This window comes from Eptesicus fuscus, chromosome 7, assembly GCF_027574615.1.
Source record: "Eptesicus fuscus isolate TK198812 chromosome 7, DD_ASM_mEF_20220401, whole genome shotgun sequence".
Classification (NCBI taxonomy): Eukaryota; Metazoa; Chordata; class Mammalia; order Chiroptera; family Vespertilionidae; genus Eptesicus; species Eptesicus fuscus.
The window spans coordinates 13,538,077-13,553,765 of NC_072479.1; the positions used below are offsets into that span (position 1 = coordinate 13,538,077).

General features: G+C 38.5%; 1 protein-coding gene across 2 annotated transcripts in view; it reads left to right on the forward strand.

Annotated features, from left to right (window-relative positions):
* Window positions 1-15,689, forward strand: part of MTMR6 (myotubularin related protein 6) — a 42,274-nt gene that overhangs the window by 1,386 nt on the left and 25,199 nt on the right. For both annotated transcript variants that reach the window (XM_028128116.2, XM_008153359.3), the window contains exon 2: window positions 8,027-8,143. In XM_028128116.2, coding sequence (XP_027983917.2) covers window positions 8,027-8,143 — 117 coding nt within the window. The remainder of the gene's footprint in view (window positions 1-8,026; window positions 8,144-15,689) is intronic.

Below are 15,689 nucleotides of genomic sequence, written 5' to 3' on the forward strand. Positions count from 1 at the left end.
CCCCCACTGGGATGGGGGGCGGGGCCAGCCAGCCAACCTCCTGCTAAAGCCCCCCCCCCCCCCCAAGCCTGGACACCACCTGTGCACGAATTTGTGCACTGGGCCTCTAGTATCTAATAAAATTGAAAATCTAAAAACTAACTCCCTTTAAATATTTTGTTGTCTTTTTAAGAGACGAAAGATAAAGGAACTAAACGAACCAAACAAACTAGAATTCAAGTGGCTGGCACTTACAATTTGAAAATAGAAGAGTAAGTAAAGAACCAAACCAGTGGATGATGTAGAGGTGGAAAGGACTAGAGTAGGCATCAGATCAGGTTCTTGTCCTGGTTTCAGGGTTCCAGACATATATTAGATAGTATCTGTGTGCACATGACTTCCTTCTGTACCAGGTTGAACCTCATCTTTGCATCTTTCATAAGGCTTGCTACAGCACACAATAACAAAACAATAGGTGATTTGTAAGAGTGAACAGGAAGTTGGAAAATCTAGGACCCCTTGGCTGATTTTAAGACCTTCTGCTTTAAATTAATGATGAATGTATATTTTAGTTTTTATTTGTATAGTTGTAACTCTTCTTATTTTGTTGTTTATTGCTGGTGACTTTCACTTCATGTTTACCAGTTGATGGTCTTTAATTTTCTGATTTAGTCTTACATTTTCACAATGGGTCCATGCTGGTGGTTTAGTTAAGGTCCTTTTATGACTTTTTTAAGGACTGAAAGGTTTCTGACTAATTTTCTATTAAAATTACTTCTCAAGTGTGTTCCTTTATTACTTTGGGTTATTTTTCTAGCATTGGACCACTACTAAGTACCCTGTAATAATCTTAAGTGGCTGTATGTGGACTGCAATTAAACAGATATTTGCTAGGTACTTGTTATGTGCCAGGCACTGTACAGACACTAGGTATACAAGAGTGAGCAGAAAAGACATGGACCTCATAATGCATTCTGATAATTGTTGGATGGAGTATTATAGTTTCTTAAATTATAATTATAAGAATAACTTTGTAAGTTATAAAGATAGATTTGAACATAGCCAACTTTTTGTTTCTCTTATGCATAGCCTTCACTGGGACATAGTTAATTTGCTGTAGAAATAATTGTATTTCAAGCTAAAAAAGAATTGCTTTAAGTTTATTGCTTTAAGTTTATTAAGTTTTCCATTGCCTCTCTAGTTTTAATCTAATTGTAAAAATGTATTAATATCTTTTTTGAACTTTATATAGTTTAGTCATTACAATCAAGAATTGACTGTGGAATATTACTATATAACTAGTGGTTCTTTCTATGTTATTCAGACAGCTAGCTATACAGTTGACCCTTGAACAAGGCAGGGGTTAAGGGTGCTGACCCCTGTGCAGTTGAAAATCAGTTTATAATTTTTGGCTCCTCCAAAACTTAGCTATCCTCAGTATCCAAGGAGGATTGGTTCTAGGCACTTTCCCACATTGCACCCCCAAAGATATAAAAATCTGTGGATATAAAATGGCATAAATCAGTGCATACAGTTGCCCTCTGCATATGTGACCTCCCAACCATGGATTGAAAACAGTGCATGTGTTTATTGAAAAAAAAAAAAAAAATTCCACGCCTGGCTAGTGTGGCTCAGTGGTTGAGCATCAACCTATGAACTAGGAGGTCACAGTTTGATTCCAGGTCAGAGCACATGCCTGGGTTGCAGGCTTGATCCCCGGTGTGGGGCATATGCAGGAGGTAGCCAATCAATGATTCTCTCTCATCATTGATGTTTCTATCTCTCCCTCTCCCTTCCTCTCTGAAATCAATAAAAATATATTTTAAAAATCCATGTATAAGTGGACCCACACAGTTCAAACCCATGTTATTCAAGAGTCAACTGTATTAAAAAAGTAGTAATTATATGCCAGTATAGCCATTTATACACTATCATTTCACAATGTTTACAATATCACAAATAAGGTAATTTATACAAAATTATCACTAATCTTGCCCTAGTCAGTTTGGCTTATTGGATAGAGTGTCGGCCTGTGGGCCAAAGGGTCCCGGGTTGATTCCAGTCAAGGGTACATACCTCGATTGCAGGCTCCTTCCTGGCCTGGACCCTGGTTCTCTCTGTCTTTCTCTCTTTTACTCCCCCTAAAAATCAATGGAGAAATATCCTCAGGTGAGGATTAACAACAACAACAAAAGAAAACACAAAATTACTAATCTCTTAATACCACCAATTGGGTACATTATTTCCATTTACAAATGAGGAAATAGGTTTACAGAGTGGAAATAATCTGCCCAATTATCTCAGGAGTTGTAGAGTGAAGATTTAAACCAAGGTTTGTCTAACTTCAAAGACTATGTAGTGTCTTTTCCATTGCCTCTCTAGTTTTAATCTAATTGTAAAAATGTATTAATATCTTTTTTGAACTATTATTTAATTTTTATTGCATATTATGCTGGTTAATAAAAACTTGGTCATTTCTAATAGCAAGTAATCTGTAAAAGCATTTTACTTTAAGGATTAATACTTTTTTATATTATCAATACATTATTTAAAAAAAAATATTCCACGGTTAAACTGGTTTTGAAAATTGTTCTATCATGTACAAACCATGCTGCTGCACAAATTTTATTTGGTTTGTTGTAATGTTTTTGCTAGTGTCTCTTTAAAATGTAGAGAAAGTTACAGTTCAATACACACAGGCAATGGAGTCATAACAAAAATTTTAAGTCATTTTCCCACTCCTTTATGCAAGATATAAAGAAGCTTTCCTAGCTTACATGTCTATTCTGTCAAAAGAGATCTGATAGATTTTTTCAATCAAAAACTATTATTCTCTTATGATGAACAGAATTATCAAGAGTGTGGCCTCCCATTAAGTATAAAAGTCATTTGTGAGGGGTTTACTTCATGTTTAAACAAAAATGAAATTAAGGTGGTCATGAGCTCGGGGGTCAGATATATAGTTGTTTACCTAGTTCTGTTAAAGCATATTTCAGTGTTCTGCACAGTATGGCAGGCTTTATATAGGTTGCTCTGGCATCATCTCTTGAATAAACTTCCAAATCCTAGCTAGGATTTAAGGCACTATAACAGTCATTGCTAGATTACTTAAGGGTAAAAACAAGCAAAATGTATCAATATTAATTCAGAAATAAATCCTAAGAATAATTATAAGAGCTTTATCCTCCTGGAATGTTTTCTTGACGTCTATATATATATATAAAAGCCTAAGCGACCATTAACAACTGAACAACCAAACCACAGAAACGACCGGTCGACCAGTTGCTATGACGTGCACTGACCACCAGGGGGCAGACGCTCAACACAGGAGCTGCCCCCTGGTGGTCAATGTGCTCCCACAGCCAACCTCCCACCGCCCCTCCCCTCAGCCGGATGGCCAATATCCCGCGGTCCATCCCCCCTGCCAGCTAGCCTCCCCATAGGCCCTGATCACTGGCCAGGCCCAGGATCCCCACCCGTGCACAAATTTGTGCACCAGGCCTCCAGTAAGTAAATAATATTTTTGTGGTACTGTTTGTTGTATTGCTTATGGCCATTGTTTTTGTTTTGTTTTGTTTTTGCTTAACCAGAGATTTATCAGATAAAGTGTTTTAGTAGACTAATTAAATGGCTTTCTAGTTCTAAAATTCAAATATATCATCCTGTTTTGGTCACATTTGGTTTAACTGTATGGCATCAGGAAAGATGTCAAGTCCAAATTTGAAATTCTAAAAGAGCATTTCCAATCTATACTTATGAATATTGTAGCGACTGCCTATCACTTTGAGTGCTAATTTTGCCATAATGAGATAGTCTTGCCACGAAACAGTGACAAATATGCAGAGACAATTCTTTAAGCAGTCTTCTTTTCCTGCCAGGCTCCAGTCCTTTGGCTAGCATCATGTATTGATGTTGAAATTTGTGCTGTTTGTGAATGGAACTTTACAGAATGAAATGAAAGAATGTTTTCCTAACTTCTTTCTATATGTAAGATTACTTCCTAAAGTTTGTTAAAGAATGGAATGCCCCATGAAAATCTGAAAATCTGACCCCATTAGGGCTCAAATTCAGTTATTCCAAAAGTAATGCCTGATTTGTCTTAGATGGCTATCCCTTTTTGTCATTAGAATATGAGATCATACATGTATGTACACAGATATATATTACCTGTTACAAAGAGTGAAGGAGATGTAAAACTAAGAATGGATGAAGAATAAGGAGAACATTATATTGTTTTGTCTTTGAAATATGAGCCAATAGATTTTGAGGAACACCTGAATGTTTTCCCCACAAAATAGTAACTGTTTTAAAATAAAATAGTGTCATTTTGACTCTTACTAATATTATCCCAATGTACAGGTGAGGAAATAAACTAGCAGAGATTGAGTGAAATAACTTCTCTTGATTCAACAGCTAGCTCTACTAAAGAAAAGGTGGAGCTGGGGACTTAAGTCCTGGTCTTTCTGATTCCAGTCATGTTCTTGTAAGCACTACACTCTTATCTAATCAAGAGATTTGAATAGTGAGATAGATCAGTGTGAATAAGAATGGGAAAGGAGAGGATAGATGAGAGCAACTTGGATGGTAGGATTTTTTTCTAGTAGGTAGCTGATTATGAATGTCTAGAGCAGTGATGGCGAACCTGTGACACGCGTGTCAGCACTGACACGTGTAGCCATTTCTGATGACACGCGGCCGCTGAAGCGGCCGCTTGCCGAGGATGAAACATTTGCGAAATAATGTTTTTTCCTCAAAGTGACACACTACCCGAGTTATGCTCAGTTTTTTGGCGAAGTTTGACACACCAAGCTCAAAAGGTTGCCCATCACTGGTCTAGAGTTAGGGAAAAGGTCTGGTCCAGATAAATAGATTTGGGCGGTGTCAGTGTTTAGGTAATCAATGAAATTTCCTATTGTGGATGAGTGTGAAGGCTAGAGCCCTGGGAATACTTAAAATGGGGTAAGCACTGGAAGAAGGGCCAGACAGAGTATTTGGGATACAATGGGAAGTGGTGAATCACAGGTGGGAAGAGAACAAGGAACAGTTTTTCCTATCTAATTTCCTTCTTTGCTGCTGCTTCCTCTGCTCTCTCCTTACTTGCCCCCTCCTCTTCTGCTCCCTCCTCTGCTCCTTCCTCTTCCCTGGGGCAGGCACTGTTCTAGGTACTGGGGAAATGGTGGTGAATAAATCAGACAAAAATCCCTGCCCTTATAAAACTTATTTTCTAGTTGGGGAAGATAGAACAATAAACAAAATTAATAAGTCAAATATACATATAATATGGTAGGTGGTGGTAAATGCTGTGGAGAGTGCCAGGGTAGGGTGGGGGAGGACAGTTGTAAATATAGTAGTTAGAGACACCCTTGCAGAGATTGTGACGCTTGAGTATAGACCTGAAAGTGGTGAGGGCGTGAACCACCTTGACAAGGGTGGAAGAGGTATCAGGAAGAGTCCCAACAGAGGGAAGGAACAGCAAGAGCAAAAACCCTACGCTGGGCATTCCTGGTTGGTAAGAGCTTGCAAGAAGACCACCGTGAGTGAGTGAAGGAGAGAGCATAGTAGAAGATTAAAAGTTGGGGACAGGGACAAGTTACTGTAGAGTCTTGGAAGCTGATGCAAAATCTTTGTGATTACTGTGTGAGCAGGAAGCCATTCACTGAATGCCAGCTGTGTCTAGCAGAGTAGGAAAGCAAAGCAAGATAGGTCAGTAAAATGCCCCTGGACTTATGATCTGTTGTAGTAATTGGGGACACAAGAACAAAAAAGATAAAAAATCTCTGCTTTTTTGATTCCCACCTTCCACTTCAGGAAGACAACTTGATGTTGTTGTTTTTTTTTTGACAGTTAATTATTGGCAAGATGTTAGTGCTGTGAGTGTGTAATGATTCTAAGAGTCTCAAATGGGTGCCTGGCTAGAGAAACCTTAGCAGCGTACTTTCTGCTTCTTTAGCCATTGTCATGTAGTTGTCTGTTGGTCACAGAATTTTGAGGAAGGCCATTAGTCCCTTGTCCTAGAGACCACTTTTCCCTCTTGTGGGTAGATAAGTGTCTGAATTTTCTGAATGTGATTCTGTGTATGTGTGATTTCCTCTTTTTCATTTTCTCCTTGGTAATCAGCTAAAATTTGAACTTCCTATATAGACCATTAGGGTACCTTTGAGTGCAGGCCCCTACTTGGCAACAATTCAACTAAATGGGCCTTAAAGTAATGTGTTGGCATTTCCTATACTCACCATAATGACCATGCCCTCCAAGAGTTGTAGATGCTTCCTGAATATCTGACTTAGAGACATTTCCAAGAAAACACTGGGGAAAATCTGTAGTGACATCTGTAAAGTACTTTCGGTTTCTCAGTGAAAAGGGGGAAATATGAAGCAGCAGTCATATGTTCAGAAATTGGCTAGGTCTTTAGTTTGAAATTTGTATGCTGATGATCTTAGCAAAGAAAAAGATTCTATTTTTTTATTTAAAAAAAGTATTTTAGGATTTGCAGGAAAGAACCAAATAATCAGTATATTTTCTCAGAAATTATCTTTTTTTCTCTAGAACTTTAGTTTAAGTATTAACTAAATGTTTTGGGATAATTTCAGATTAATTTTATTATGTCACATCCATATAGAGATTGTCATGTTGAAATAGTCATATAATGATTTTTTATATGTTTTCTTGATTTGAATATAATTTTGCATTTACTAAGGTAATGAACAATCCTCAAGGTGTTAAGGTCAGGATGGACTCTTTTTCTACAAAAATAAGTATTTTAATTTAAATTTATTTGAACAGGTGCTGTTATAAGTAAAAATCTTTCTCTGAAATTAAATTTCTTGGGGGAGCACTAATAGCCTTTTAAATGGTAGTTATTATTTTGGAAATCATAATTTCAAAATGAGGAGTCTTTTTTCTTCAATTTTAGTAAGGGAAATGAAAATACAGGGTGGGTCAAAAGTAGGTTTACAGTTTGTATGGAAATGGCACAATAATTAATAAATAATAATAAAAGAATAAACTCTGTTTCATGTACTCACAACACCCTGTATATATGGGGAAAAAGTATAGAATTAATGCGATAATGGTTAGCTATCTGGTTTTGAAGCCCTGCACAATTTAAGGAACTATCTACAACCTACTGCAATAGCTGTGGATTAAAATTTTTAACTTGGTAATGGTTATTTAACTTTGTTACCTACATAGGAATGGATAGAAAGAAATACTATTTTTTTCAAAACAGTAGTCTCCTGCACATCCCTGGCCAACTCTAATTCCACTCTTCAGTGGCAACCTTGTGCATGTATGTCTACTATTAATAAAGATGTACTATGTACTGCACTGCCTCAGCTACCAAAGAATACAGAAGCAGAATATGATGTAATCTATGGTAGGGAATTCAGAGCCAGAAAGAAATATAAAGCTAAGACATTAAGTAATTAATATTCTGAGAAGGATTCCTGTTGGGAGACAGGGCATCAGTGAGCTTTGAAGAATGCTTTGTTTGTATTTACTAGTAGTTAAGCAGAAGAGACTATTGTAGGAAGGGAGAACAGTATGAGTAAAAGCACTGAGTTGAACACAAAACAATGTCCCCGGTGAAGTGGTGAGGAGAATAAGTTGGAGTTTGCAACCATTTAACTGTTTCCTGATTTATTTTTTCTGGGGTAATTTACTTCCATAATTCTACAAAATAACCTTATTGTATTTATTACTTTACCTGCCAACTTTAAGTAAAATATATTGACTCTTGGCTATAGAAAACATTTTTGCTTATTTATAACACACCCCTCCTTTCTGTTTTCCTTAGTATCTGTGTTAATACTTTTTTACAGGGTTCTTCTCTCTTGGTTATATTTATAACTGTAAATAGTACCTGTGTTATTTGTGGCTTATATATTTCCCAGGGTATATGAAATTTAACATTCAATATTAAGTAAACTCATGTTTTTTAAACTCAGGAAGAAAAAATTTGAAAATAGTACATTTAAATCCTGGGACAACAGAAAAAGAATTTATACTACTTTTGAAATGAGAAGTAACATTTTTTTTTCTTTTTTAGGTTGAGCAAGTGAAATTACTTGACCGATTCAGTACCAACAACAAGTCATTAACAGGAACACTATATCTTACGGCCACACATCTATTATTTATAGACTCTCAGCAGAAAGAAACCTGGGTAAGCAGGATCTCTATTACTATAATTGTAATAATGGTCTTAGTCTATTGCTGTGTTTTATTTTGAATGTGTACAAAAAATTTTAATCATTGGCTACCAATCTCAATCAAAAAATTTTCAGTCACCTAATCACTTCTATCCTCCCTCTTAATAAAACTGATATAATATGGAATGTGGAATTTTTTTTGTAGAATATCAGAAAGACTCTTATTATCTACATAACTATATAAAAGGCCTACCTGTTCCCTTTAATTAAAAAAATCTAAATAATATAGGTACATGTTAATAGATCAAATGTCATGTTCCACAGTATATTTATAACAAATTGCAATTATGGTATTTTATTTATTTATTGCTAGTACAAACAATGAGTTAATGTATACACTGTGCCAGGGTTTCTCTGGAATATTTGCCTAAGAGTAAAATTACTTAGATAAGTGGATGTTCAACCTTCCTGAGTATGTCACCTTTCCAAAATGGTTGTTTCATCATATTCTCAGTAGAGTGTGATACATTGTTCACTATCCTCAGCAACATTGATATTTGACAATTAAAATTTTTGCCTATCTGGTGGATGTGCAGTTGTGATTTTAATTTGTTGATTACAAGGAAGTTACCCTTTCTGATATTTTGTCTTTAGATTTCCTTTTATTTTTTTCTGTTGGATTGTTTGTCCTGTTATTTATTTTGAAAAAGTTCCAGTTTTTAATGTTTTGTCATATATATGTTGTAGATAACTTCTCCCAGTGTATGGCTTGTCTTGTGTGTATCTGTATGTCTTTTAAACTTTAAAATTTTAGTGTAATAAATTTTCATTTTTTCTTTTATGGTTTATGCTGTTTTCTGACAAGTAATCCTTCCCTATATTAAGGTCATATAGATTCTCCTATATTTTCTAAAAGCTTATGTTGTGTATTCTCAGTATAATTTTTTAATATATCTGAAAAATATTTTGGTGGATGATATGACATAGGGATTCATTTTTATTTTATTTACGCATAACTGGCGCCATTTATTGATTGTTTTATTCCATTAATGTGTAGTATCAACTCTGTCATAAATAAAGAGAGGATCTGCTTTTGAGCTCTCTATTCTGTTCTTTTGGTATATTGATTACACTGTACCAAGAGCACACTGTTTTATTGACTGTAGCTTTTAATATGTCTTGATAGCTCTCCTAGATTTTACTCTTTTGATTTCCCTAGGAAGGCTATCCAATTGATAAGTGATTGCAATAAGTAAGTTAAGATACTTACCTGAGATGTTGATCTTGGAGAAGTTGTATTCCCTAGAGGCTCTGGATTTCTTGCCTATCCAGTGTTTGCCCAGGAGTTTCCTCTATCAGGGCCTTATAAAATCATTAGTCATATTCTCATCCATTCTGTCTACCCTTCATTTGTCCACTAACCTTAATATATTCTCTGTATGTTATTCATCTCCTAGAGTACAAATGGAAGTTTCTCATAGAGTTTCTTTCAAATGTTGGGAATGTAGTTTTGGGGGCAGCTAAAAGATAGCCACATTGTTCCCTTTGCTCCTGTTGTTGTCTTTGAAATGCTTTCTTATCAGTATATTTCCATAATCTCTCCTGAATGAAGTCTATTTTGTATACTAGATCCATAGAAATGAGCAGATCTAGGAGGAGCCTTACTTTAAATTTTTATTTTATTTTAATTTTACAGATGATTAGTTTTTCAAGATCACATAACTAGTTGATCTAGTTCCATCATCATTCTTTTCCTGCAAATAATTTTGGGTCTTAATTGGAATTATAATCTTATATATATACTAGAGGCCTGATGCACGAAGATTCATGCAAGAATGGGCCTTCCTTCCCCTGGCTGCTGGCATCGGCTTCGCTCTGGTCGGAGCCGCTTTTTTACTCCGGCCCGGAGCCGCCTTTCCGCCTTCCCACGCTGCCCAGAGGCCTGGAGCAGCAGGGGTAGTGTGGAACGCCTGCGCCCCATCCCCAGCCGCTCAGCGCCTGTGTATGCAAATTAACCCGCCATCTTTTTTGGGTTAATTTACATATTCATTTCTGATTGGCTAGTGGGAGTCGCAAAGATATGGTCAATTAGCATGTTACTCTTTTATTAGTGTAGATATAAAAGCCTAAGTGACCGTTATGACCGAATGACCGGAACAACCAGTCGACCAGTCGACCAGTCGCTATGACGTGCACTGACGACCAGGGGGCAGACGCTCAACGCAGGAGCTGCCCCCTGGTGGTCAGTGCGCTACCACAGCCAACCTTCCACGGCCAGCCAACCTCCCCTGGTCCCTCCCCCCCAGCCAGCAAACCTCCGTGGTCCCTCCTCCTATTCCTCCACCGGCCGGCCCGGCCCTGATTGGGACTGGGTGAGATGGCCCCCCTAGGCCCTGATTGCCGGCCAGGCCTAGGGTCCCCACCCATGCACGAATTTCATGCACTGGGCCTCTAATAGTAATATAATATTACAATGGTTTATTGTTCCTTATTCTCTACTTAGATATTACCATTAGTTAGATCATATTGAATAACTTGGCACAGGTCTGATAATATAGATGTTAATAGGGCTAAATCTCAGCCAGAAGTATTAGCTACATGTGTGTAACATGTGTCATCTGTTATATAAATTTTTAATTACCATAGGACTTCTGCTCACATTAGTCTTCTTTTTCAAGCTTTTCTTTTTTCCCCCTATTTATTTATTTGTTCCCCTTTTTTTAAAAAAATGTCGTTATTGTTGGGAGTATTATATCTGTCTCCCTTTTTTCCCCCCACTGCCACCCTTCACCCAGTTCCCACCCCACCCTAGGCCTTTACCACCCTTTTGTCTGTGTCCGTAGGTAATGCATATGTGCATATAAGATCTTTGGTTAATCTCTTCCTGCCCCCTCTCCCTCCTTCCCTCTGAGATTCATCAGTCTGTTCCATGTTTCCATGCATTTGATTCTATTTTATTCATCAGTTTATTTTGTTCATTAGATTCCTTGTTTGTTTATTTTGATTTTTAGATTTAATTATTGATAGATATATATTTATTGCCATTTTATTTTTTATTTATTTTTTATTCTTCTTCCTCTTAAAGAATACTCTTCAACATTTTATGTAATCCTGGTTTGGTGGTGGTGAACTCCTTTAGCTTTTTCTTGTCTGTGAAGCTCTTTATCTGACCTTTGGTTCTAAATGATAGCTTTGCTGGGTAGAATAATCTTGGTTGTAGGTCCTTGCTATTCATCTCTCTGAATATTTCTTGCCTTTCTCTTCTGGCCTGCAAAGTTTCTGTTGAGAAATCAGCTGACAGTCGTATGGGCACTCCTTGTAGGTAACTAGCTCTTTTTCTCTTGATGATTTTAAGATTCTCTCTCTGTCTTTAACCTATGTCATTTTAATTATGCTGTGTCTTGGTGTGGGCCTCTTTGGATTCCTCTTGTTTGGGACTCCCTGTGCTTCCTGGACTTGTAAGTCTATTTTTTTATCCAGGTAGGGGAAGTTTTCTGTCATTATTTCTTCAAGTAGGTTTTCAATATCTTGCTCTGTCTTTTTTCATTCTGGCACTCCCATAATGTGAATGTTGGTATGCTTGAAGTTTTCCCAGAGGCTCCATATACTATCTTCATATTTTTTGGATTCATTTTCTTTTTGCTCTTCTGATTGGGTGTTTTTTTGCTTACTCATATTCCAAATCGCTGATTTTGATGCTCAGCATCCTCTACTTTGCTGTTGAATCCGTGTAAATTATTCTTTATTTCAGTTAGTGTATGCTTATTTTCTGACTGGTCTTTTTTCAGGTCTTTGAGAATCTCACTAAGAGCCTTGAAATTATCACTAAGTTCCTTGAAGCTCTTATTAAGATCTTGAGCATCCTTTTAACCATTGTTTTGAACTCTGTATCTAGTAGTTTGTTTGCTTCCATTTCATTTAGTTCTTTTTCTGGAGATTTTTTTCTATTCTTTCATTTGTGACATCTTTGTCTCAGCATTTTGTCTGCTTCCCTGCATTTGTTTCTGTGTATTAGGTAGAGCTGCTATGTCTCCTGGAATTGGTAGAGTGGCCTTGTGTAGTAGGTGTCCTATAGGGCCCAGTGGCTCAGTCTTCCCAGTCACCTGAGCAGGGCACTCTCGGTGTGCCCCTGTGTGCACAGTCTTGTTGTAGTTGAGCCTTAATTGCTATTGGTGTCACTGGGAGGAAGTGACCTCCAGGCCAATTGGCTGTGAGAACCAGCTGCAACTACAGTGGGAGAGCTGCTGTGCAGGAGACACTCCTATGGAGCAGGACTTGCTTCAGTGGGGCTCTGGTGCTCACTGAGTCTGTCCTTTGAGTGTGTCGCTCATGGATGTGTAGTTGTAATCTGATATAGTCTGCAGCTGTCCACCATGTATACTGGCTCTGGGGTCTCCTAGGAGATACAAAGTCAGCCACTGCCTGAGGCCGCCTGGCAGGAGCTACAGAGGGTTCTTCAGGTGGCTGCTACTTATGTTGCGCTTGGAAGTGTTCAGGTGAGACCAAGCTGCTGGTGCCAGGTCTTGGGCCTCTTACAGATAGGTATGGGGCACGCTGACGCCAGCTGCCACTTGTTTGAGAGATTTTAGGGAAGTCTGAAGCCTGAGTCAGGACAGGCCATTCATATGGAAAAGCCGCTGCAAACAGCTTGGGTGGGACTGCAAATTAGATGGGCCAGGGTCTCGGGGAATCACCAGGGCTATCGAACAGTGGGAGTCAGGTTGATGGAGACTCAGTCAGCTCTGCGATGGAGGAGGTCTCAGCATAGGAATAATGAATCCTTTGAGCAACTCTGTCTGGGAGAAAGCTACCCCTGAGTTCTTACTCTGATGCCAAGTAATCCAGTTCCTCTGCATATATCTCTGGATCTCTCCAAACTGCCACCCCAGCTTTGGAGCTCAGAGGGAACGAGTCTGAGTAAGTCGATATGCCAGCCAGACCTGGGTCTCCAGCAGCCTCCCTGTCACTCAGCCACAATCCCTGCTGGTTTTATAGCCCAAAGTTATGGGGACTTCTCATCCTGGCACTGGAAGCCTGGGCTGAGGTGTCTTTTTTTTTTTAATATATTTTATTGATTTTTTACAGAGAGGAAGAGAGAGGGATAGAGAGTTAGAAACATCGATGAGAGAGAATCATCGATCGGCTGCCTCTTGCACACCCCCTACTGGGGATGTGCCCGCAACCAAGGTACATGCCCTTGACCGGAATCGAACCTGGGACCTTTCAGTCCGCAGGCCAACGCTCTATCCACTGAGCCAAACCGGTTTTGGCTGGGCTGAGGTGTCTTATATGGAGCTGGAACTCTTTACTCTCACGGAAGGCCTCCACAGCTGAGATATCCATCCCAATAAAAAAAAAAACCAAAAACGCCACACATGGGTGTCGGGCCCACTTGTTCCGTGCCTCCACCCTCCTATCAGTCTTTATATGCTTTCTTCTTTACTTCCTAATTGTAGGATTTCCATTCAGGATGATTTCAGGCAGTTCTGAATGATGGTTGTTTTGTATTTTAGTTGTAATTTTGATGTGGTTGTGGGAGGCAGTAAGTACTGTGTTTATCTACGCTACAGTCTTGGTTCTCCTTGAAGCTTTTCTTTTTTCTTCTTCTTCTTCAAGCTTTTCTTGATTGTTTTATGCATTTAATCTTGCATGTGACCTTTAGACTTAATATCTAAAGTTTTAAAATTTAATAATAGTAGCATATAAAATTATCTATACTAATAAAAGCCAGGTGGCCCTTGCGCCCTTGCGCAATGCCCTCACATCATCACAAGATGGCTTCCACAAGATGGCTGGCAGGGGAGGGCAGTTGTGGGTGATCAGGCAGGCAGGGGAGGGCAGTTGGGGGCGATCAGGCTGGTAGGGGAGGGCAGTTGGGGGCCATCAGGCCAGCAGGGGAGGGCAGTTGGGGTGATCACACCGACAGGGGAGCAGTTAGGTGTCAATCAGGTCGGCAGGGGAGCAGTTAGGGGTGATCAGGTAGGCAGGCAGGCGAGTGGTTAGGAGCCAGCAGTCCCGGATTGTGAGAAGGATTCCACATTGGAGAGGGTGCAGGCTGGGCTGAGGGACACCCCCCCCCCCCCCCCATGCACGAATTATGTAATACATATGTATAATATAAATAATCATCCATATCTCACCCTACCTTTCCTCCCACACACATACTACCCAAAAAAGCAGGTTGGAATTTATGTTAAATTTTTAGACTAATTTGGGATGATTTGATTTCTTGCCAGGATTGAGTTTTATCATCCAAAAACCTGCTACAATTTTAAGATCTTTTATTTTCCATAAAGTTTTCTATATATATTTTAAATTAGTAGGAATGCTATTGAGCAAAGGAAAATCTTTTTTAGTAGCACAGAATATGTTAGGTAATAGGTAGATATAATAATCATGTTTTAAATACCATCAAGTTCTGACTTTCTACTAGGACTTTCCATTCATTCATTCATTCATTCATTCAGTGAGTATTTGTGATGGAAAAGGTATCAACAATGACACCTTTATTTCCAGCTCAGTCAAATTTAAATATGAATGTGTAATATGTATCACTTGAAATGTTTTTTTGTTTGAAGATGGTCATTATAATGTTCCAAGTACTGTGTTAGGTGCTAGAAATATAATGGTGCTCAACTTAGCTATAATTTTGCTTCTTAGGTGAAGTTACTAAAATCTAAGTAGAGAAATAAATGTTACTACATAACAAATTACAAATGTACTAAGTGCTATGAAAGGAAGAATTTAGGTTGATATTTGATAAGAAAATGGAGGGGACCTAACTTACTAGGGAAGGGCCATGGTGACTATGAGGCTATATGTACTTCTCGGTGGTGAGGTTTTGTTTTGTTTTGTTTTGTTTTGTTTTGTTTTGTTTTGTTTTGTTTTTGACCAGAATTGAACCCCAGACTCTTCAGTTCATGGCCCATGCTCTAACTCCTGAGCCAAACTGGCTAGGGTTTGGTGATGAGTTTTAAGCGGACACCAGAAATAATACTAGAAGTTCCTAGGTGAAGAGGTAGAGAGCTACAATATCGCAGTTAGTAGGAGCAACTCAAGAGTGTATATGGAGGACCTTGGTTCATTTGAGGAGCCAAAGAAGGCTGTTGTCATTAGAACCTAACGATGTTGGGGAAGGGACTTGAAATGAGGCTAGAGCAGTGGGAAAGTCTATAGTCATACCACTAGTGCTGAATGTGCCCGCTCTTGTCTGATCTCAGAAGCCAAGCAGGGTGGGAGAAGTGGGAAATAACAACTAGATAGCTTTGCCATTTTTTTTTTAAATTGAGTTTTTAATGCTTAATTGTCTGCTTTGTAGAAAACGGATTGGGGGATTCAAGAGTAGGATATGAAGAGAGCATTTAGGATGATAGTAATTTAGGTGAGAATTAATGGAAACATTGCAATTAGGGGAGTTATAGTGGAGATGGAGAGAAGTAGACAGGTTATAGAGATATTTAGGGGATGCAATTCTTGGGATTTAATGATGTGTGAATATGTGGAGTGATCAGGGCACATTTCTGGCTTGGGCATTGTCATTTAAAATTTTTTAAGTTTGTA